Source organism: Crotalus tigris, unplaced genomic scaffold, assembly GCF_016545835.1.
Source record: "Crotalus tigris isolate CLP2741 ecotype Arizona unplaced genomic scaffold, ASM1654583v1 scf7180000024337.5909745, whole genome shotgun sequence".
Classification (NCBI taxonomy): domain Eukaryota; kingdom Metazoa; phylum Chordata; class Lepidosauria; order Squamata; family Viperidae; genus Crotalus; species Crotalus tigris.
Window position 1 is genome coordinate 3,285,521 of NW_024100507.1, and position 22,253 is coordinate 3,307,773.

General features: G+C 40.2%; 2 protein-coding genes across 9 annotated transcripts in view; one reads left to right on the forward strand and one right to left on the reverse strand.

The window, feature by feature from the left end:
- ARSG (arylsulfatase G) overlaps positions 1–22,253 on the reverse strand; it is a 119,123-nt gene that overhangs the window by 92,593 nt on the left and 4,277 nt on the right. The window contains exon 1 of one of the 7 annotated variants that reach the window (XM_039325369.1): positions 6,290–6,426. The exons of the other annotated variants lie outside the window; for them this stretch is intronic. The gene's annotated coding sequence lies outside the window, so the exon portion shown is untranslated. Of the gene's footprint in view, positions 1–6,289; positions 6,427–22,253 lie in introns of those variants that run through there. 7 annotated transcript variants of the gene reach the window in all.
- SLC16A6 (solute carrier family 16 member 6) lies at positions 119–20,950 on the forward strand. Of its 2 annotated transcripts, none has more exons than XM_039325366.1 (6): positions 119–899; positions 12,071–12,311; positions 13,790–13,933; positions 14,381–14,509; positions 16,511–17,335; positions 19,222–20,950. In XM_039325366.1, the coding sequence occupies exons 1-6, from the start codon at positions 813–815 to the stop codon at positions 19,461–19,463; spliced, it is 1,668 nt and encodes a 555-aa protein (XP_039181300.1). In that variant the 5' UTR covers positions 119–812; the 3' UTR covers positions 19,464–20,950. The 2 variants fall into 2 exon arrangements, with proteins under 2 accessions (XP_039181300.1, XP_039181301.1); XM_039325367.1 differs by lacking the exon at positions 119–899 and adding an exon at positions 7,116–7,753.

Below are 22,253 nucleotides of genomic sequence, written 5' to 3' on the forward strand. Positions count from 1 at the left end.
TTGGTTGTTTCCCATCCATGCATTAAATAGGTCAGACACTGTTTAGTAGTTTTTAAGATCAGCCAAACTTAAGTAGGTCCTATTGTCTGTAGTGATAGGAAGAAAGAAAGGGGAGAGAACAGGGTCAAACTTTCCGGTAAGCTACATTTTTCTTTTTTAGCAGAAAAATAATCTTTTTGGGAGAGAAGGCTGAACAATGTCTTTGATTGATGGGGTGGTAGTTGTCTGCTTGAACCAACATGCATCTACGATAGCAGCTGGATGGATGTCACCCTTCTCCCACCTGGCACCTTCCAGTTGCCTTGAGTTTTTAACTCTCAGAATTCTAAGTCAGCATGTCAGAAAGTGCAAATCCAACACACCTCCAGTATCTAGAAGCTGCCAGCTGGAGAAAATCTTCCCAAATCATGCCTAGAATATACAAGGGTTATCATTTTGAGAAGCAAATAGCCCAACTGTCTCTATGCGCCTTTTGTGAAAGCAACCGCTTTTTGGCATTGTTTGCAAAACTTGAGTCATAGAAACCTGACAAGCTACTTGGGGTGTCTTTGTGATTAGAGGAATGCTAACAAGTGTAAGAAGAAACTGCAAACCATAGCCTCACCAAGCTTAGTTATTAGCTAATGGTGGGAGGGGCACTGGGGGCTTTATTGAGCTCCTTATCAGAGAAATAAACAACTTCTTCGAAGTTATTTCTTTGTGGGAGGGATTTAAAACCTTATAAAGTTTCTGATTTTTTCAATTTTTTTAGTGTGGATCTCCTTTATTCCATGTTGTCATTTATCTTGAAATTGTAGCATGGAAACCAGACAATGATATGGTTCCCAGTCTGCCCTAGATTGCCAAGGTCTTTAAGATTTGGAGATACCTATAGGAGACCCCCACACACGGTCGATATGGTAAGTTTATACTCTTTTTACTTTTTATTTTAAAAGATAGGTTCATGCTACAAATACCAATCGAAGAGAATATTTGTAGCTCAGGGTTGAACTGTAGGATCCTTGGTGCCCTCTGAGCTTGGTGGTTTTCTTGCAGACATTCCAATACCAAACTAGGTAACGTCATCAGTGCTCATGATGTTACCTAGTTTGGTAATGAAACATCTGCCAAGAAAACCATCAAACTTAGAGGGCATCAAGGATTCCACAAGCTACAAATCCTCTTAATTTCCCCTTGATTTATATCCATTTTTATTGTAATATAAGCTACACTGAATTGATAAAAGCATCAGTTAGCATTTCAAATTAATTAACCTAGTTTATTTCGCTACCTGGAAAGGTCATCTTTCCTTAGAGTGTACCAACTTCAGCTCTTTTGAGAGTTCAGAAAAAGATAAGGAGACACACTGACAGTATTAGAATTAATGTATATGTGAAAAGGACTTACATTGAGGAAACATGAACATAATATGATTCATGTTCCAAGCAACTTCACAGTGGTGCATAACTATGTTAGTGTTCTGCCTGAACTAATTAAGAGTATTGAAAAGTGAGTATTATTCCAAAATCAAAGATTCTGTCATAAATGTCATTAATTACAAAATGAAGAATTAAAACTAAATAATGGCATTTATCATCTCTAGGGCACAGGCGTCAAACTCACTGCATCACCTGACATGTCGCGACATATCGTGACTTTTTTCCCATTGCCAGAGCTGGAGTGGGCATGGCCTCCGCATGATGCAACCGGCCTGCGGGCTGGCAAGTTTGACACCCCTGATCTAAGGTGTTCAGAACTGATAAGAAATTACATTTCATGCTTTCTAGAAGATTCTGGATCTTCTCCATGCTAAATATCCAATAATTCCATTGTCCAGACACACTGTTAAATACATGTATTTGGTAAAGCTCAGTATTTCTAACTACTACACACAAAATGAAATGAATTTGTAAACAAAATCTTTCCTAAATGAAACACAGGAAGAAGGGTAGACAGATTTCTGAGCCTAGGCACTACGAATATGCCACACTGGAATTTGATCTTAGGATAGAATGATTTTGTTCCAGGGCACAGTAATTTACATACAATATTCCAAGAAAAGGAAGCAGACTTTTTTATTTTGGCAGATATAACCTCAATAACAGAGGCAGAAACGAACAAGGGACACTAAAATGCAAGGCAGGGCTTTCCACCAATGACTGTGTCCAAGGGCATGGTGCCGTCTTCATCTTCTTTGCTTTTCCTTTGCTTTAACAATACCCGGAAACATATTTCTCACAAACCTTTACTTTTTACTTAACGTAATTTGTCTGATAACTAGTAGAAATACAGGATACCCTCCTAAAGACAAACACCTTCTTCCTCATATTATACATTTCCACTGATTCCTCTTACGTTCTCCATTTGTTCTATATATTATGGAGTACCTTCCAAAGCTATTCCCTTGCTTTCTTCTCCCAAGATTATTTCTGAAGGACTTTAATTAAAACAAAACACAGAAAGTTCAAACAATAATGAAAAGACTTCACACCGTAATGACAACAAGTTCCTATTGTGCTTGTTGTTAGTGTAATTTGTATTCTTACAATCCTGATCAGAATTTGATTTTCTGGACCACTGAAGATTTTTTTATTTGAAATTAAGGTTTGACTAGGGTTTTTTTCTCCAGTTTTCTTTAATGTCTGATCAGCTTAGCAAAGCAGTTTTATCTTACAAGCTTGTGATCAGCATGGCAAAGTGTCAAGTTTCCATACTCTACCAACTAAGTAAACTAAATGAGGTGTGGCTTCACTTTATTAATTTGAGATGAATGAAATGAGGACAAAAAAGTCAAAGTTCAAGTACTGACCACAACAATGATAGCTAACATTCAGGATTGTGGAAATCAAAAGACTGATTTATGTTGAGTATTAGCAAGGATAGGCAGAAACACATGTGTTTGTATAGGAAGATGAGCACTGAGATTGATTTTTAAAAAGTGAAATCAGAAAATAAACTTCAAGCAATGGCATTGCACCTGCTTCAGAGAATAAAACCCATTCAGAACATGGAGAAACAGATTTCTGGGGAGGTGTGGTGAACTGAAGATGTCTCCGCAAAAGCAGAGCTGACTATCATGACAAAAATCAAGGGATTGATGAATAAACTGGATCTTTGGAACCTCTCTGGATAAGGAGAGGACAGAAGATTACCCACATGTGCTCCAGATGGCTGGTTTTTATGAGGCAACTACGAGACAGAGATTTTCTATGGGCCTGAGCATCAGAAGACAAGATTATCCATCTTGCTTGCACAATGTGGCTCAGCCTTTTCAAGGACACCAAGTGTAAATATCTCACTTACTACTCACTTTTAGAAATTGCCTATTAATTTTCTTAAAGGTATTAAAGATCTTTGGAAGGACAAGTTTGGAAAGTCATAGAGTGAGTTTTATCTTCAACTTTGAACAAAAGAAAAAATAATCATAAACCTAAGAACTTAGGTAAGATAGCCAAAATAAGTTTGTTTCCCATGAAAATGAATTTATTTTTCTGAACCAAATTTATCTTAATCCATTTATATTTTTCTTAGATCAAATCTTATTTAGCTTTTTGCTCAAATGCTTATAAGTGAGGGAAGGGCCGGAAACAAGATATATGTTTGTAACCTTAAAGGAGATTTAGAATTACTAAATTTGTTTATCCTTGTTGTGATGAAGGCTGAAAGTCACTTCTTTCCTGCACTTATTATTTTTTTCTTTCGATTCTCTTCTCTTTCTCCAAGTATGGTTTTTTTATTAATTTGTACTGTAATCAAAATTTGTAAAAAGAAAAAAAAGAAAAAGAAAAAAAAAGACCATGCAGAAACAAAAAAGGGCTTATAGCGTCATGCATTTTTGTTTGAAGTACAAACAGCTTATCTGGCCAAAAGGTGTTCTTTTCCAAAAACTGGACAAACATGCGCCATCAGCCTTTCGGATTTGTTGATGTAACCATGAGAGTCAAGGGCTGGAGAACTTTAAATCAAACTTTAGTCATGCCCCAATCCTTGGGGATTCTGGACAGGCCACTGCTTTCCTGTAGCTGCATGTTAAAAATATTATCTACGTTATTCCCATACAGTAGTTAGAATGCAGATTGGACAAAGCTTCAAATTCTCATTTAGCTTACTTAAGAAAGGGATAATATTACCCCAACTTCACAGGAATATTGTGAAGACAGATTGAGAGAATCAAGAGTAATGCCGCAGTAAACTTGGGGAGTGGAAGAGGAAGCAGAATATTATTCTCATAAAAAACAGTACCTATAACGCAGTGGTTCTCAACCTGTGGGTCGGGACCCCATTTGGGGTCGAATGACCATTTCACGGGGTCGCCAAACAACGCAGTCCGCCATTTTTTCCCCCTTTTCCTTAGCTGTGCTACTCCCTTTTAGTCTATTGGCTTTTGAAAGCCAATAGAATAGACTCTCTTGAATAGAGTCTAATTCTATTGGCTTTCAAAAGCCAATAGGAATTGTCCAGGCTGTCTCTGCCCTGCTGAGACCGCCAAAAGTCCCATTCTTCAAATGGTGCAGGGGGTGGCACCATGCATGCACAGCGCTCCCAGGCAGGGAAAGTCCTTGACTTACGACCGGTTGGGTAGTCCTCCACTTACGACCAGTTGGGTAGTCCTCCACTTAGAACCGGTTGAGGGTCACGGCATTAAAAAGGTTGAGAACCACTGCTATAACGTATCTTTTTATGCACAAAGGTGCTCGAGAATTATTTAATATTTTAATATACTTAATATATTTTACTTAAATATAAATATATTTAATAAAATTCAGATCCAGCAGAAATGATTTATCCTTATTCCAGTTTGGAAATTCACTTAAAGGAGCCTTCTCCTAACCTGTTGCACTCCAGATGTGATATAACAATAACAGGAGTGCTGGTTAAATCTTCTTCAGGGTACCTGATTGGAGAAACTTCATTTCAGTGTTTAGTTAAAATGTAATGTCATCCTCCTAGGCCCTCAAATCCAATGAAATGTTAAGTACATTTGCTTTTAAATGACTCTAAACATACTGTTCTAAGCTGGCATCACCTACCCATTTGGCTTCTGTCAGCTTTCTCCCAGTCTTCCAAATTTATCCGAACTGAAGAAACCAGTTGCAACCAGAATTGCAGTAAAAATGCTAATTACAGAATCTGAAACTGATTTCAATGCAAACTTCACTGAATACATTAAAACTAAGTAAACATTTATAATTGGGATAAAATGTTTAATTTAAAAGATTTATATGGCCACCCATCTTAACCAACATCTAGCTTCCAGTACGGAAAAGATAGAATTGTTATATTTAAGTTTCTTTGATATTCTGATTGCTAGAGTGCTATCCAAGTCACATTAAAAGTAAGAAATGGCTTCATTCCGGTTTTTAATTATATTTGACAGAGCTCTATGGGACCTTTAAAAATAATCAAGAATAATCTTTTAAGTATTTTATGTGTTTTTTGTTTGGTTATTACAATAAAATGGTATTTCCTCAGACTTCTTGGCCAGTTTATGTAAACACTTTAAATCTATATAGTCTTTGCTTTTCAGTCTGTTTCTACAAGTGAACCTGAAGGGAATAAAGTTTTGCTGCTGTAGAAAGTGGAAATATTGTGAATATGGATTTCTGAAGCAAACTAGCTCTGCAGTATCCTTTAAAATTTACCATTCAAGTGAATTTTAGATAGCATGCAAGAACTTCACGCACGTGGGTCGGTGAAGAAACTCACAGCAGCCATCAGTGAAACTAGCGTTAACAAGTAATTCTAATAATACAGCAAAAATCATGTTCGGGAGCCAAGAGCCCTTACAGCATGAAACAAACATTCTCCTCTTCCACACCAAAAGGAGAAAAACAGAAGAAAACTAAACTTAGAAGAGGCTAAAGCTAAATTTTAGGCTGCAAACTGCCAACTCGGAGGGGGAAGGCAGTGGCGACTTCGACTTCTGGAAATACTGCTCGCTTGCAAGCACCGCCAATCTATTGAGTCATCAATATCATCCGTTGCAACAAGGACAGCTCGGCTTCCGGGAGATTAGGAGTCTCTCTAGTGCATGTACAACAGCAGCCAGCCAACCGGCCACACACCCAAACTGGCAGAAACCTGTTCTGCCCGGATCGGCTCTAGCGGCAGCAGCGGCGGCGGCAGCACGAGCTTGAACCTGGAAAAGAAGCTCGCGCCGCCGCGAAGGCAAGAGCACGCGCTGAGGCTCGCGCCCGGGACCCTTCTGCCAAGGCGGACCGAATGCCGGTGCTGCAGGGAGGGCACGAGAAGGAAGTTCCCGCGGATGCCTTCCGCAAGGCGAAGCTTGCCGCCCCGTGCGGCAGTTTACCTTAAGTGACCTTCCTGCAAATGAAGAGCTGAGGTAGACCGTGAGAGGCTCCTCCGCCGTCGCCCGCGTCTACAATCCCCGTGTAATATTCGAAGGGAGTTTGCCCTTGTGGTCCACCCAGACGAACCCCGCAAATTCACGTACTGATGAAGACACTGGAGTGGAAACCATGCAAAGGGGGGAGGCGGGAGCTGGTACCTTTAACATTACAGAGACTGTTGAGAAAGAGCAGGTCGAAGTTGTTAGGAGAGCCTCCCCTGCTGGAGGCAGGAAAAAAAGAAAGACGGGCAAAAAAAAAAAAAAAACGTCTTGGGAAGCGGAGTCTCACGCGAGGGACTTCCTCCACTCGAGATGGGCTCTTCGGGGATGAACTAAACTATGGACTCCAATTGGCGCAGCAAAGCTTCCTTTTGCATAAAGATACTCAGCCTCTCTGAAAGGAGTGTGGGAGTTCACATAATGCCCCTTTTAGAATATACATTACTGAGGGGGGAATGGTTTTTCGAGCTTTGCCTCACCCCTGCTTCTGAGGAGGAAGTTGACAAGAAAAAACGAACAGCGAAAGTCTCTTTAATAAGAGCGTGTCTGGGTTGCGGCTTAGGCGAATTACATCAGTTTTAAGGTGTTAGGAGGAGGGGGGAAGAAGCATCGCGAAGGGAAGCAAACGTGGCAGAGCCCGGGAGCTCTCCAAACAAAACAAAACTCATCTTCCCCACCCAACCCCTTACACCCTTTCCTTGGGTTTGCCGCCTTCTCTCCCACGTTACTGGTTCAGGTCGCGGCTCCTGTGGCCGCCCGGCGCGCGCTTCCTTTTCGAGCGCGCGGAAACCCGCCCGCTTTTTAGCTGCTGTAATTGCAATTGCAAAACCGGGTTCCGGCGCGCACATGGCGCTGCTGAGTTACAGCGCGCGCCAGATCCGCCGGTAAAGACCGGCTCGAGCCGGTATATAAAAAAAGCAGAGCTACTGTGGTGAACCAGAAGAGACGGCAGCATTTGCAAAAAGGGGAGCGGGGAGAGTGTGCGTGGAAAGGCGAGAGAGATAGCTAAGTAGGGCCGAGGGCAGAAATCGCCCGAAAAAACTCAAGGAGCGAAGGAGGCGCCTGCTGGCCATGGAGCAGCCTTGGCACCAGCAACGAGAGCCTAGCGTCGGATAACGAGCGAGACTCCTGGCTACTCTTTTCTGTCGAACGGGTCTATTTTAGGCGCAGGGCAGGCTCCACCTTTTCCAAAGGGGGTCAGGAGTATAAGTCTGAGGCGACTGCAGCCCCCTTCCCGCGCCTTCTCGAGCCGGGTCTTTGGTTCGCGCTACTGAGGGCGAAGGGTCGGGTGTTCCAGCCGCCGTCTCAGCAATGTTGCTGACCAGGTCATAGGCCAAAGGTGCTCTTCTCTGCAGCTTGGGGGGATCCTTTTCTTCCACACTTTTCTCTCCCCAAGTTGCAGCAGCAACATCTTCTACTGACCTGGTAAGTGACTTTTCTTCTGGGCACAAGTTTGGGTGTCTTGCTGTCGCTTTTTTTTAAAAAAAATATTATTTTAATCGAAATAAAGGCATCCGCCTCTCTGAAAGAAAGGGAGGAGAGGATCCGATTGGAAGAAAAGTGGTGGAACTGTGCCTTGAAGAGCTGAAGATACAATCCTGGGCCTTCGTGTGAATGCTCGCTTCCCACGCTCTACATCATGTAGACTGGGAGCGTGGAACGGATGGGGGTTATTCTTCCATTTGAAAGAAAACATTTTTTAAAAAAGAAAAAACTTGTTGCTTATAAAATAGCTCTCTCTCTCTCTCCCCGTGTCTTAAAAGAAAAAAAAAGTGTTGTATGGCGTTATTTATACAAGGCGATAGAACAGAGCAGATTTGCATTCTATCGATGCGCTTTAAACCGGATTGAAGATAACTGCATGGCGCAACGTGGCCGCTAAAAATTCTGTTCCGTGCTATGTATGGAATTCTGTAGAGGTCGCATTTCCACTAAACAAAGCCCTTGGATACCTCATCTTTTTTAAGCTGCGCTTTTCTGAGCAACGACCGGGAAGGCTTAAAAGAAGTAATTTGCTGAAGCAGAAATAGAATAGACACGACCTACGATGCATATTCTCCAATAGCTAAATGAAATTATAATATTGGAGCCCATCCTGTGCTGGGCTTTAGACAGGATTTGATCAAGATCTCGTATCCGCAATGCTATGTATGGATTACTGTATTCTGTAACTCAGGTTACAGAAAGCCTCAACTCTTTTTCTGTCCCAAATTTGGAAAAATTGCAATTTTTTTAACATTTGATTTTACTCTAGGATTTGTTACACTCCTTAGCATATCAGGACATACATGTAACAATGCAAACCAAGTAGGACTATTAATACCATAGTCCTACCTGGTCTGCATTAAGTTCTACAGTAACGAAAGTTACTTTGCTCTTATTTTACACAGATTCTTGAAATATTAGATAACCTCTTGTTCTTATTCCTCCAAATCTGTCAGGACAGGCACAAACTGTCCAGTCTCATGGTTTCATAAGCACATGCGCATTGCAGGCTGGCTAAAAATAATTATTGATTCCCCTTTCTGCTTTCCGTATAATTTTTTTACCTACTATTTTAATTAACATGTTAAAAATCCCATATAACTAATTTGGTTTAAAATGGCATAGCAGTGCCTTTGGACTGAAGCATAAATGATTTGATGAATGTTTAAAAACAAAGTTTTTTTAATTTGCCTGTTGCAAACCAAATTTTAAAACTATACAACACTGAATCCTATGTTTCAGGCATTTGACAAAATAAGTTAATTTCAAAAAACATTTATTGATATAAAAACTCCTGATAAAGTTACTGATCACTATCAAATGTTTTCCTGCAAACATTTAAAACTCTTTACTGTATACTTTAAATCAATTTTTCTAACTATTTTGCTAACTTTCTCTTAACCTTATCTCACATGCAATTTGGCACACTTAAGCACTTAAATATATTTCACTACATATAATTAAGCTGGCTATAACATCCGGGAATTTGTTCCTTATGAATACAGTAGTACAATAGTGTATAAATATCAAGCATACAGAATTGCTTACTTAGGTTTGGTCAAACCTGGAACTGTTTTAACCCGGATTAAAGCGGAACTTTGCATGTATAAATGTTTCCAAGTGACTCAACAGAACTGGCAGCTAAAGAATGATTGACAATTGCAGCAGATAAGATACTTGCCCAGAGTTTTTTTGCAAATCTTTGCACTGCAAGAATCCTGGAATGAAGATGGATGGTTCAATAATTTTAAGGCAATGACTTTATTACTTTTGTCATGAACTTTAGCAAAGCTCTGCTATCTTGTTTTTCCCCGTGAAAAGTTGCTCTGCACTTCATTGAGAAAATATACTTTACTGATACAAATTCTGATTTCATCATATTGAGATACTGAATTAGAACAATTCAGTTGTTTCAGAAAGTACTGCTGTTATACTTAATTTTAGAGCACCAAGACCTTCTAATACCACTTTCCCCAATGTTCTGATGTACAGCCCAACTAAACTAGAACTCCCATATATTCCTGTACTTTCTTGGGTTTAAAATACCTATTACTACCTGGGAACTGTCTTTGGCTCCTAGTAGCGGTATAATTGAGGCATCAGCGGAGCAGAAAAAGGGGATTGCCATCTCCAAGCCGAAACAGATAATTCTCCTCAATACGCTCAGAATACTGAGTGTATTATGTATTATTTCCAAAGATTAGTCATGTGGAAAATGCTCTGAACATACTCGTATTTCTAAGAACCACTCAAAAGTTAGGTGCCATTAACCTGGGACTATACAAAGTTATCAGCATAAAGAACTTACTCAGGCATGCTTGACTCTTGTTTTAGAGTGCACTAGATAAGGAGCGTTTATTGAGTTATGAAGCACCTTGAGCATCAGCAATCACTGCCTGTGTATAGGTAGTCCTGTACACAGCATCCAACAGTCATCTGTACTGTGTACAGGTAGACCTTGACTTATGATCAAAGTTCTGATGGACATCCCCCTCCCAAATTACTTAGAATTCAGTTCCAACATCCATCTCCAGCCCCTCCCAGGCCATGTGACTGCATGTTGAGCATCAGCAGCCAGTTCACATTTGTGGCTGTTTGCAGAGTACATAATCACGTGATTGATTTATGTCATTTTTGCCAGAAACAAAAGTTTATTTCCAGTTTCCAGCAAAAACCACCCCATAGTAATGGGTGGGTTTGCTTAATGACTGCTACATTTGTTTAATGACTGACATAAAAAAAGGTAAATTTTTGTTGTAACATAAAGACTACCTGTATAGGCTGTTCTAGTGCTAAAAAAAAGGGCCAGTTTGCTGTAACAGTTAAAATACCGGGCCAAAAATTGGGGAGACCATAAAATTCTAGTTCTGCCTTAAGCACAAAAGCAGTTGGGTTTTCTTTGGCAAATTGCTCTGTATCTCAGTCTGAGGAAGAAGCAGTGACAAACCACTTTGGAAACCTTGCCAAGAAAACTGCAGGGACTTGTCCGGGCAATCACCAAGAGTCAAAACTAACTTGAAAAAGCAGAATCAGGAACATTTAAAACATGAATAGTTCAGCATTTTCAACTGTGAAGACAACATCTCTTAACAGCAAGATAGGCTTAGACTTAAATAAAATCCAGCCTAGAGAGCAGATTGCAAATTCAGGATTCTCCCCACTCTCACTAGTTTTGGGATCATTGTGGGTTCTCTCTATCTCCCCTGCCCCTCCAACTGCCCTCTATTATATTTTCATCTGCTCCTTAATTGCTTTCTGCTGAATGGCATCGGTTTGTTTTTATGATTAAATATATTTTGGGTTTAGAAATTCAACTAGCAGGTCATAGTATAATTTGTGATAATGAGATGGGAGAATTAACAGACATTTACTTCAACTCTTTATAGTCTAGGGCAGTGATGGCGAACCTTTTAGAGACCGAGTGGCCAAAACCTCACCCTCCCCCGCTCCACCCCCACCTCGCCTGCCTGCAGGGCCATTCACCACCTCCAGGGCCTGCCGCAGATCACCCAGCAGCGCCCTCTGCCCGCGTCCCGCAGCATCAACTGTGCGCAATGGGTTATGAGGGCAGAGTCTTGTCTACGCTGTCTGGCTGCCATGTCCTTGGCTGCACTGCTCCACGTGGGCCACACTCAGGGGCAACTCTCTGGGGGGCTGCTGGTGAGGGGGTCACGAGAGGAGGCAAGGCTGGGGCAACAGCACGTGTGCCCACAGAGAGGGCTCCGAGTGCCACCTCTGGCATCCGTGCCGTAGGTTCGCCACCACTGGTCTAGGGCAGTGATGGCGAACCTTTTAGAGACCGAGTGCCCAAACTGCAACCCAAAACCCACTTATGTATCGTCAGGTGCTGGGTGGGCGTGACCAATTGGGTGGGCGTGACTGCGGTGGTAACGGCAGACTGGGTGGGACTAAAAAGTTCAATCAATCAATTTCAACTTTGCGAGATCTTTTTTTCCCCACAAGAAGTTGAAATTGATTGATTGATTGAACCGTTTTTTTTTTTTTTGCACATGGCGGAGGCCTAAAGCGAAAAAGTTTTATAAAACCCAGCTGAAGGCCTAGAACTGGGGTGACGGTGCACATGCCCACAGAGAGGGTTCTGGGTGCCACGCGTGCCATAGGTTCGCCACCACGGGTCTAGGGGAAACTATATTTTTAAATATTTATTTCACACTTAATTCATGTTTTAGGAACTGAATTTATGTGCCTTGTGTTTTTAGAAGATACCCCAATCATACTAAATCTTTTCTATTCCAGATCAAAATGACTGTCAAAGCAACCAGAATGTCATGCATTACCCCAAATGTTTATACTAAAGTGCCTGATGGAGGATGGGGATGGATTGTGGCATTCGCTTTCTTCTTTGTGGAGGCCTTGACATATGGCATTATCAAGTCCTTTGGAGTCTTTTTTACTGACTTAGTGGAATGTTTTAATGAAAGCAACAGCAGGATATCATGGATAATCTCAATATGTGTATTTGTACTTACGTTTACAGGTAAGCATATACTTAGATAATTGTTATATGAAGTCTTACAATCCTGGTTTTATACATAGACACCTATGATTTAAGACCTGTGGTTTCAGTGGGCTTAAAGGGGCTATACCCCTACCAGCATAAGGCTTGGTTATATTATCGGTGGTCATTTAATGACCATTTGTTTATCAACCATTCAAACTTAGGACAACCCTGAACAATGATAATTACGATCAGTCCTGGAATTTGCAGCCATTGCAGCGTTCCCCACAGTAAAGTGATTGCGATTTGGGCATATAGCAACCAACATGCATTTATAATGGTCAGAACATCCTGTAATCACTATTTGCAATCTTCAGGGCTGGCTTCCACCAAGCAAAGTCAACGGGGAAGCCAGCAGTAAGTTGTGGTCAGAGGTTGTTTGCATTTAACAACCCATAGGGTTGTACTTAACTACTGTGGAACGGCTGTAACTACTGAACTACTGTACAGTACTTAACTACTGTGGAACGGCTGTAAATCTGGTGTGGCTGTGATGCTTCGTTTAACAACCCTGTCACTTAACAACAGATCTGCCAGTCCCAATTGCAGTCAGCAAGTAAGGACTACATATATTTATCCCAGGTGGGATTACTCAGTCAAACTTCTTGTCTTTCAAGAAGATAATTCTGAAAGAAATATTAGAACAATTAAGAATAGCATTCTGCATACACTGATTTACAATCAGGCTCTTGGAGAAAGTCTACTTTTTATGCATATTATGTTTAATAACTTCTAGATGATGGCTTAATTCAAGACAGATTTGAAGGACCATCCTGTATAGTATCTGTCCATCCTGTTTGATCCTGCAGAGTTGGCATATTTTGGTTACCTGCTAATCAAACCATGTCACTTGATGGGATCTGAGAAATAGAATTTCTATTGGAACACTTGCCCATTTGCCATTATGGAATTAATATATTAATTAAATATACATTGGGAGGGGGATGATTTATATTGGGTGTCTTCTCAACTGCCTGGACTCGGCAACTGCCTGGACTTGTCCATGCACTTTTCTTGGCAAGGTTTTTCAAAAGTGGTTTCTCACTGCGTCTTTCCTAGGGCTGAGAGAAAGTGACTGGCCCAAGTTTACCAATTGGCTTTGTGCCTAAGACAGGACTAAAACTCCCATCTCCCAGTTTCTAGCCTGGTGCTGTAATTCTTACTACCAGACTGGTTCTCATACATTATGTAAACATGTGTATGTACGACATACCACTTGGGACTGCTCTAATAAAATAAAATTAAAATAATCAGAAGTAAATCACTGGTGCCTGGTAAATTTGAATCACTGAACCCGTGACTTGTATGTTGCCACGTTCCCAGCTGATGGATACAAGGTGTTATAAGGGGAATAGAGATACGGAGGACCCTGCTAACCAAAGCACCTAGGCTGGGTTCTAGTGTTCTGGTCTGAAAAGAGATGTAAATAAACAATTAAACCTTCCTTCTTTCTGCAGCTCCTCTTTCTACAATTGTAGCTAATCGTTTTGGTCATCGTCTGGTAGTGATGATTGGAGGGCTACTGGTCTGTAGTGGAATGGTTGCCGCTTCATTTGCACATACACTGGTTGAAATGTACATCTCAATTGGCATAGTATCGGGTGAGTTTCTTTTAGAGGAATTTTGAACTATCTGCAAGAAATGTTTACGTTCAGGAGTAGAAGTAGCTCTTGTATGAAGAGGCCAAGATATCTCAGAAATAGAAAAATCTGCATAGTTCTGAGTTCTGCTAAGTGACCCTGGTTGTTAATGTCATCATAGGCAGACCTAGATTTTCAACCTCTTTACCCACTCACACAGCAAGGATACATTTTGAGAGCTTATTAGGGCAAATGTATCAACGACGCATTCTAATTATTTGAAAAACTATACCTGTTAACAAGAATGAGCAAAACACGTCAGAATTTCAAGAGAAATGATCAGTAGCAAACAGTATATCCTGAGTGAATAATTTAAAAAAAAAAAAACATGGGGAAAATAAATATTTCTGATCTTGCAGGAGCATATTAATTACTGCTTTATACTACATATTTTGCATTTATTCACAGGTTTAGGATACTGTTTTGCCTTTCTTCCAACTGTTACCATTCTCTCTCAGTACTTTGACAAAAAGCGCTCATTGGTCACTGCCGTGGCTTCTACAGGAGAATGCTTTGCTGTTTTTTCTTTTGCACCAGGTAAAAAACATGGTTTTTTTGCTTTTTCTGACATAGGGGCATCTTAATAGTGTATGCTTCTTCACCCTTTTGATATGAATATATCAAAACATAATCCTGCCAAACCTAACTTCCTTGGGGACAGGGGGACATGGTAAACTTTTATTTTCAGTTTATAAATATATTAATTGTAGAGCAATGGTCCCCAAACTTTCTGGCTCCAGGGACCGGTTTGGAAGAAAAATTTGTCTTCCACAGACCTGGGGTGGGGGTGAGGGATGGTTTCGTGTGTTCAACCTGGATCCCGTGTATGCTCAAATTAACCCGTTTGCCTGCTGCTTTCATGGCCCGGTTCCCAACAGACCGGTACCGGTCCATAGCCTGGTGGTTGAGGACCCCTCCTTAACTCCATATTAATGTTCCTCTTTGGGTTACTTTGTAATATAGCAGAAAAAGGGATTAATGATAGAGAAAAGATTTCCATCTTAATCATTTTGCAAATGCAACATTTCTAGCTAAGTTCTTAAAGATCATACAGTTCTGCCTGAAATAGTAAATAGACAATTGAGGGTTATTTTGTTTTAGTGGTAAAAGCATTAGACTAGAATCTAGGAAACCATGAGTTTTTGTTGGGCCTTAGGCATGAAGCCAGCTGGATGACGTGGGGCTAGTCAGTTTCTCTCAGCCCTAGGAAGAAGTCATTGGCAAACCACTTCTGAAAATGTTGCCAAGAAAATTGTTTGAAGTTGTCCATGTAGTCAACAGCAATCAGGACTGATTTGAAGGCACTAGTGCAAGTATTAGTCTTATAGATGCAAAATTTAGGCTATTGTCAGCATAGAAGCCTACTTGGTGGGGCCAGTCCTTTATTTTCAGTCCAACATATATCATAGGATTGCTGTGGGGAGAATTGGGAGGGAAGAGTGCAGAGGATGTACATTTAATCATATTCTCAAGTTCAAATATATTTTCTAGAAAAGCATAGCAAGTTCTTGGAAAGCATGCTGCTTTCATTAGAGTCAGAGATCGATCCATTCATTATATCCCAAGTAATCAGAACTTCTTCTTTCCAGTCTTAAGAAAAAAAACATCACACCACCTGCTAAGTAAGAGGTGGGGGAGGGAGATTTAGAAAAATAGAGGGCAGGATGGCAGAAAGGATATCCAGATCTTTACACTGGAAATATAAAGGAAGAAGGACACTGTAAAAGGGGGTTTGTGCTTACATTTGTAATTGAGGGCATGATTTGACTCCTTTGTTATTCTAGACATGAGCTTAGACTACTACAGAGCATGTTCTCATTCTTGCTATTTTTTCCAATAAGCAGAATGACATACAACCTGTGCAAAAATTCCCAAACTAAAAATAAAGCTTGAGTTGCAATTCCAACTGTGGTATTAATAGCAGAAACTCTATGTGGTTATCTGGAAGATGAACGGGGCCCCCATCATACCTGAAATTCAAATCCTGGGGTCTTAGCATGTCCAAATGGCTTGATGCAATTCTAGTAGGCTACTAGAATTCATCAGGCCTACTTGGACGTGCTAAGATGAAATGTGCTTTCAGTCCTCCTCTATGTTGGAACCTTTATTTTGGCCATATTTAGTGTCTCCCGCTTCTGTCCTAGCTTCCATATCTATTGCATGTAACTCATTCCATCATGGTGGAGGAAGACACTGTTTTTAGTTTCACAGAGTATATATAGATTTAGAAAAGTAAGAGAACTGCATTTGATTATGTTTTTCTAAGCTGACAGAAGGATATATACTTCTGTCTAGTATGTGCTAAAGTTCAGAAGCACCAAAGCTCATCTGGGCAAAGAAACACTTGGTATAATCTAACCCTAACCCTAAACCCTTTCTGTTTCTCATGCTTAAGCTATCCCAAAAGAATTAGCCAAGAATTCTATGCCTGCCCTAAACTACAGATGTGCAAACTATGGCAAAAATTTGACCTTACTGTTATAAACGTGTGTATTTTCCAAGTTCATTCATATATTTTACTTTTTCCTACGTTTACAGCTATCACTGCTTCAAAGGAATACTTTGGTTGGCGAGCCAGCCTCTTGTTTGTTGGTCTACTGCAGCTTGGAATTGTTGCCTGTGGATTGCTGCTGCGACCCATCACAATCATAGCACAAGAAGTAGTGAAAGTATCACCAGTTGAACAGCAAAGAGAGACAAAGTACATGCTTGAAAATGAACAGACACACACCTCAATAGACTCCATTGACTCGGGAGTAGAAATAACTACCTCACCTCACAACATACCTAGAGATGCCAACTTGGAACTTAAAAGTGAAGAACCAAAGGAAAACACAGAGATGTTCATAGCCAGTAGTAGCATTTCTACCAAGGAACCCAAACCCAAACTCCTAGACTTCTCTGTGTTGAAAGACTACGGCTTTATATGTTATGCACTTTTTGGTCTATTTGCTACCTTGGGGTTCTTTGCTCCCTCGCTATACATAATTCCTCTCAGCATGAGCCTTGGCATCAGCAAGGACCACTCTGCTTACATTCTCTCAGCGATGGCAATCGCTGAGGTCTTTGGTAGAATTGGCGCTGGCTGGGTCCTCAACAGAAAGCCCATCAGAAAAATTTACATTGAACTCATTTGTGTCATTCTGCTGGATGTTGCCCTTTTTGCCTTCCCTTTCACCTACGATTTTTGGGGGCTAATGATGTGTAGCATTTTCTTTGGATTCATGCTCGGGACGGTAGCAGGCACACACATTCCCATGCTGGCTGAAGACGATGTTGTTGGCATTGACAGGATAGCATCTGCTGCAGGGGTCTACGTATTTATTCAAAGCTTATCAGGGTTGGCTGGACCACCCCTTGCAGGTAACGCTAAGCAGCAGTTCAGAGATCTTTTTAGATGCTCTCTACTTACTACCCATGCTGGGGCTCCATAACAATTGCACCTGTTTCCCAAGGTTCAATGTGTCGTTATCAGGTAGGGCTGAAAAAAGCCCTTATTGAAAATGTGAAGAAATGCTGCCAGCCAACATTGACAAGATTCTGCTGAATGTGGACCTATTACATAACTCTGCATTAGGCAGCTTTCTATTGTGATGGTAATATAAATCCCAGTTGAGGAACAAGTAAAAAAAATGGAAAAAGTGCTCTTGTGTGAGCAGGGAACATTCCATTCAACGTATACAGGATATATAGGAAAGCAGAAGGAAGTTGACATACGGTACTCCTAATGAAAAGGACTGTAGGTCAATAATAGAAGACAAGAGTTTACATTAGCAGCTCATGTAGTTTTATAAGCATTGCATTTTCACCAGCCTCCCTAAAGAAGCTAGTCTGAAATTTATTCACTTTAATTGCAATGAAATTAGATCAATTTAATGGGTAAAGAGCCATAGTGGCACAGTGGTTGGAATGCAGTATTGCAGGCTAATTCTGCTGATTGCGCAGGAGTTTGATCCTGACCTGCTCCAGGTTGACTCAGCCTTCCATCCTTCCAAGGTCAGTAAAATGAGGAGCCAGATTTTTTGGGATAGTATGCTGACTCTAAACCGCTTAGAGAGGGCTGTAAAGCACTGTGAAGCGGTATGTAAGTCAAAGTGTTAGTAAACAATCTTGCTACTTTCCCCCGCTCTACCCAATATTTTAGCATTGCCCAGCAAGAACTTCTTCCACTTGCAGACATTATCATCTGCTTGGGAAGTAGTTGAACAGTAGCATCTTTACCAATCGCATTATTACCAATGGAATCTTAACTTACAGATTTAATTTCAAGATTTCTATATTGTTTTATGCCTCAAACACTAAGAAACAGATAGGTGTTTCTATTTTACAGATGGCCAACAGTGACAGAGAGTTTGCCCAGGGCTAGATTAATATTTGAACCCAGCTCTTTACAAGCCATAGAAATCTCTACTTGACTATAGCCTTGTAGATTTTTATTCTGTTTAGTAATATGCAGGCAAAGAAGGAATCAGAACAAAATTTACACATGGAAGGTAAAAAAGGAAGAAGAGACCTGTATAGCCTTCTAGATGTTATTGGACTATTAAGCCCAGGAACCATCACAGGGATGGTGAAAGGTGCAGTTCAAAACATCTGGGAGACCACAAGTTGTCCAGCCACGGCTTAAAGGACGTGGAAGTTAAATGAGACAGAAGCAGAGTGAAAGACAAATTATTAAACTTCAAGAGAGCAAATGATCTCATTTGACTTCTATGCCCAAGACATAACCGTCATAACCGTCATATTTTATCTTCAAGACTGTTTGGAAATAATTGTAGTAATGAGCTGAATGGCTGCAGTTCAAGGAGCGCCTTCAATACTATTTCTAGGATTGTTTACAATTCTGAGCTATTTGGAATGGGCCCAAACCCCAAAGCATGTGTCACAGGAACACAGTTTGGTAAAACGTCTGTTCCCTTCCTTTTAAATAATGTAATAACTGCTTAAGTACCATATTTTCCGGCGTATAAGTCGACTTTCTAAAGCATGCAAATCGGCTTCGAAGCCGAGTCGTCTTATACACTGGAAATTACGGTAGTTTCTGGCGTATGACTTTCTAAGCATGCAAATCGGTTACGAAGTGGGGGGGGGGGTGTTGTCTTATACGCTGAGTCATCTTATATGCCGGATTTGGTGTTCTATAATCATGCTCAGCAAAGAAAAATCTGAAGAAAATGTTTCAAAAGATTGTGACAAACTGATATGTATGAAGTTTTTCATGACATGCTCTTTTTTTTCCTGCTTTACAGGTGTACTAGTGGATACCACAAAAAATTACAGATCTGCATTCTATTCCTGTGCTGCTGGAATGCTGCTGGCTGCTGTATTCCTTTCATTGGTGAGGCCTTGCAAAAATTTAACATGTCAAAGAAACAAACGATCAATACAAAAGAATGTCTCAGAGTCACTGCAGCACGTACCGGATGATTTTATAGAAATTGATTTTGGGAAAACGGAAGGTTCTGTAAAGAGCTGTGATAGCATAGCTTGAATTTTAAAACATATTATTTAGAGATTGGGGAAAAATAAGTCAGCTCAAGTCCACCTTTTAAAAACTAACACATTAAAGGGAATGCAACACAATAAAGGTGAACATGTTAGCGGTCCTTTTATAAAGACTGGTTAATATTATCTACTATTTGAAAACACCTGGCATGTGAAGTTCCATTGATTTGCCATGCCCGCACTCCTACCGAGCATGAAGTTGTGATCCAAATGTTCTTATTAATGGGAAGCAGGCAAAGCATAATATTTCAATTCCAAATCATAGTGAAGAAGCAAGATGTTATGCTAAAGAAGAATCAGCTATGGCTTATCCGATTAAAAGCTAAAGTTTGCCATGTTTTTTTTTAATTGCCTGGGAGAATCTCACACCAGAAATGTACCTCTCTTAATTAACAACACAGGAATAGTGCCACAAAAAAAACCCCTAATTTGATGAAACAGTCTTGAGATGTTTCTTTTCATCAAATAACTATAACTGCTCTGTGTTTTAATTTTGGAGAAGAGGTGTTAAATTTATACTCGGAACAGATAGCCAATTCTTGTCCTGTTCAGCCTGACTTGAATTGGAATCCAGCAACACATGGGAAGGAGTTAACTTTTTTTACTCACTAGAGAATTAACGAGTAGCTTTTGTGTGCTTTTTTTTTTTTTAAAGTTGGTTAAACTCCACAAAAGTTTGGAGGTTACCAGTTCTATTTTAGGGCCAGTTAGTATAGCTCTTTCATAACAGTATTACCTTAAAATGCAGATAAAAATTATTGCCTAATCTTAAGTATGATTATTTATATATTGTGCTGTTTTTTTTTCAAAATTCACTACTGAATGTGCATAAATTTGCAACCTTGGTGAGACTTGCTTTTTGAGTATCGTAGGTATAATCACAATATCAAGCACAGAATTTCCGATTGTCCGGGAATAGGATTGTACTTTTAAAGACTTACTTGCCTTTTAACATTCAGGCAAATCACTGATTCTAGCAGTTTTAATTTTTAAAAAAAGTTATTTATTTTTATTTTGTGATTAACTGTTACTTAAAACAAACATTTGCCCCAAACTCTTTCCAAGTCTCCTTGAGGCACTTCTAGTATGCAGCTTTTTAGAGGAGTAGATAATAGTGCACCCGCCTATTTTTATGGTTACAGAAGTCTTGCAAGCCTTTTAAAGAAATGAAACACAGATACTGCATGCTGTTTTGGAGTTCATAGATTGAAACGACAGGACTATAGGCTTAGTTAATAAGACTTTAGTTAATAAAGACTTTGAGAGTCTGCTCTGATGTTACGGAGGCTGTGGTTTAAATCCAGTAAAACATTTCAAGCATGTATGGAATTGTATTAAGATTGTTTCAGTATAGTCCTCGACTTACAACTGCAACTGAGCCCAACATTTCTGTTGTTGAGACATTTGTTAAGTGCATTTTGCCCCAGTTTATCACCTTTCTTGCCGCAGTTGTTAAGTGAATGGCTGCAGTTGTTAATAACATATTTGTTAAGTGAATATGGCTTCCCTGTTGAGTTTGCTTGTCAGAAGTTTGCAAAAGGTGATCACATGACACCCCCGGGACACTGAGTCAGTTGCCAATCATCTGGATTTTGATCAGGTGACCATGGGGCTGCCGCAAACGTCATAAGTGTGGGAAAAGTCATAAGTCACTTTTTTCAGTGATGTGTTGTAACTCTGAATGGTCACTAAATGAACTGTTGTAAGTCGAGGACTTCTTGTACTAATTTCCTTAATAGGGAGAAAAACATTTTTATTCTGAAAACATTCCACTGTCTTTGGTTATACTATGGATCACCTTTCAGTTAGGTCTGTGTCTGTAGGCTTGGAGTCCTCTATGCACAAGTTTGAGAAGGTGCATGCTGTATATTTGGGACTTGTTCTTACCTTTGTTAACTTCTACCATCATTCACGTGTAGGGTTTTTTTTATGAGTTAAATAGAAACTCTGATTGTTCCATCAGTACCTTCATATGAAGGTTGTACATTTTGTCATTCCATTTGTATGACCACAGTTGTCTTTGCAGTAGAGTGCATGTGAAAGGTGAAACTATATAATCTAATGAAGCAGTCAACTACTAGTAATTCCCACTGGGCAATGTGCCTCAACACAGCCATACCTGGGACCTTAAAGGAGCCAACTGCATAAACCAAGCCTTGGAGAAGTAGGAGGGTTATCTGATCTATGTTTTTAAAATCCAGGTGACCACAGGAGGGCAGCAGACAGGTACTTAAACCTAACTATTGGCTGTCATCTAGTATAGAGGTCCCCACCCCCCAGTTCTGTGGACTGGTACCGGGCCGTGGCATGCCAGCAACTGGTCTGTACAAACAAGCAAAGCCCCATCCATGGGACGCAGACAGCACACAACCACGCACTCAAAACCTTTCTCCACGGAACCGGTCCCTGATGCCCAAAAGATTGGGGACCTCTGATCTAGTAGTCATCCAGATTTTTATAGTATACCGGTATCTGATAACCCTGGTTTTAAAGCTCCATTCATTGCAGTTATTTAGTACAATCAATGTAACAATCAGTGCAAAGAGAAAAATGCAACAAAGAGAAAGTTAGTCTTTTTAGAATGCAATTTGTGTATCTCCTGTTTTCAGTAGGTTTTGTATAAAGAAAGGGAATTCTAAGAGGTGGCAGCAACATGTTGACTATTTATTGTTCACTGAGTTTTAATAAATAATCATCAAAGGTGATACGAGCTTGTTTACCCCACTTTTATACGTCTTTTTCTCACTAGACAACTCGGGGAAAATGAGAAAATGAA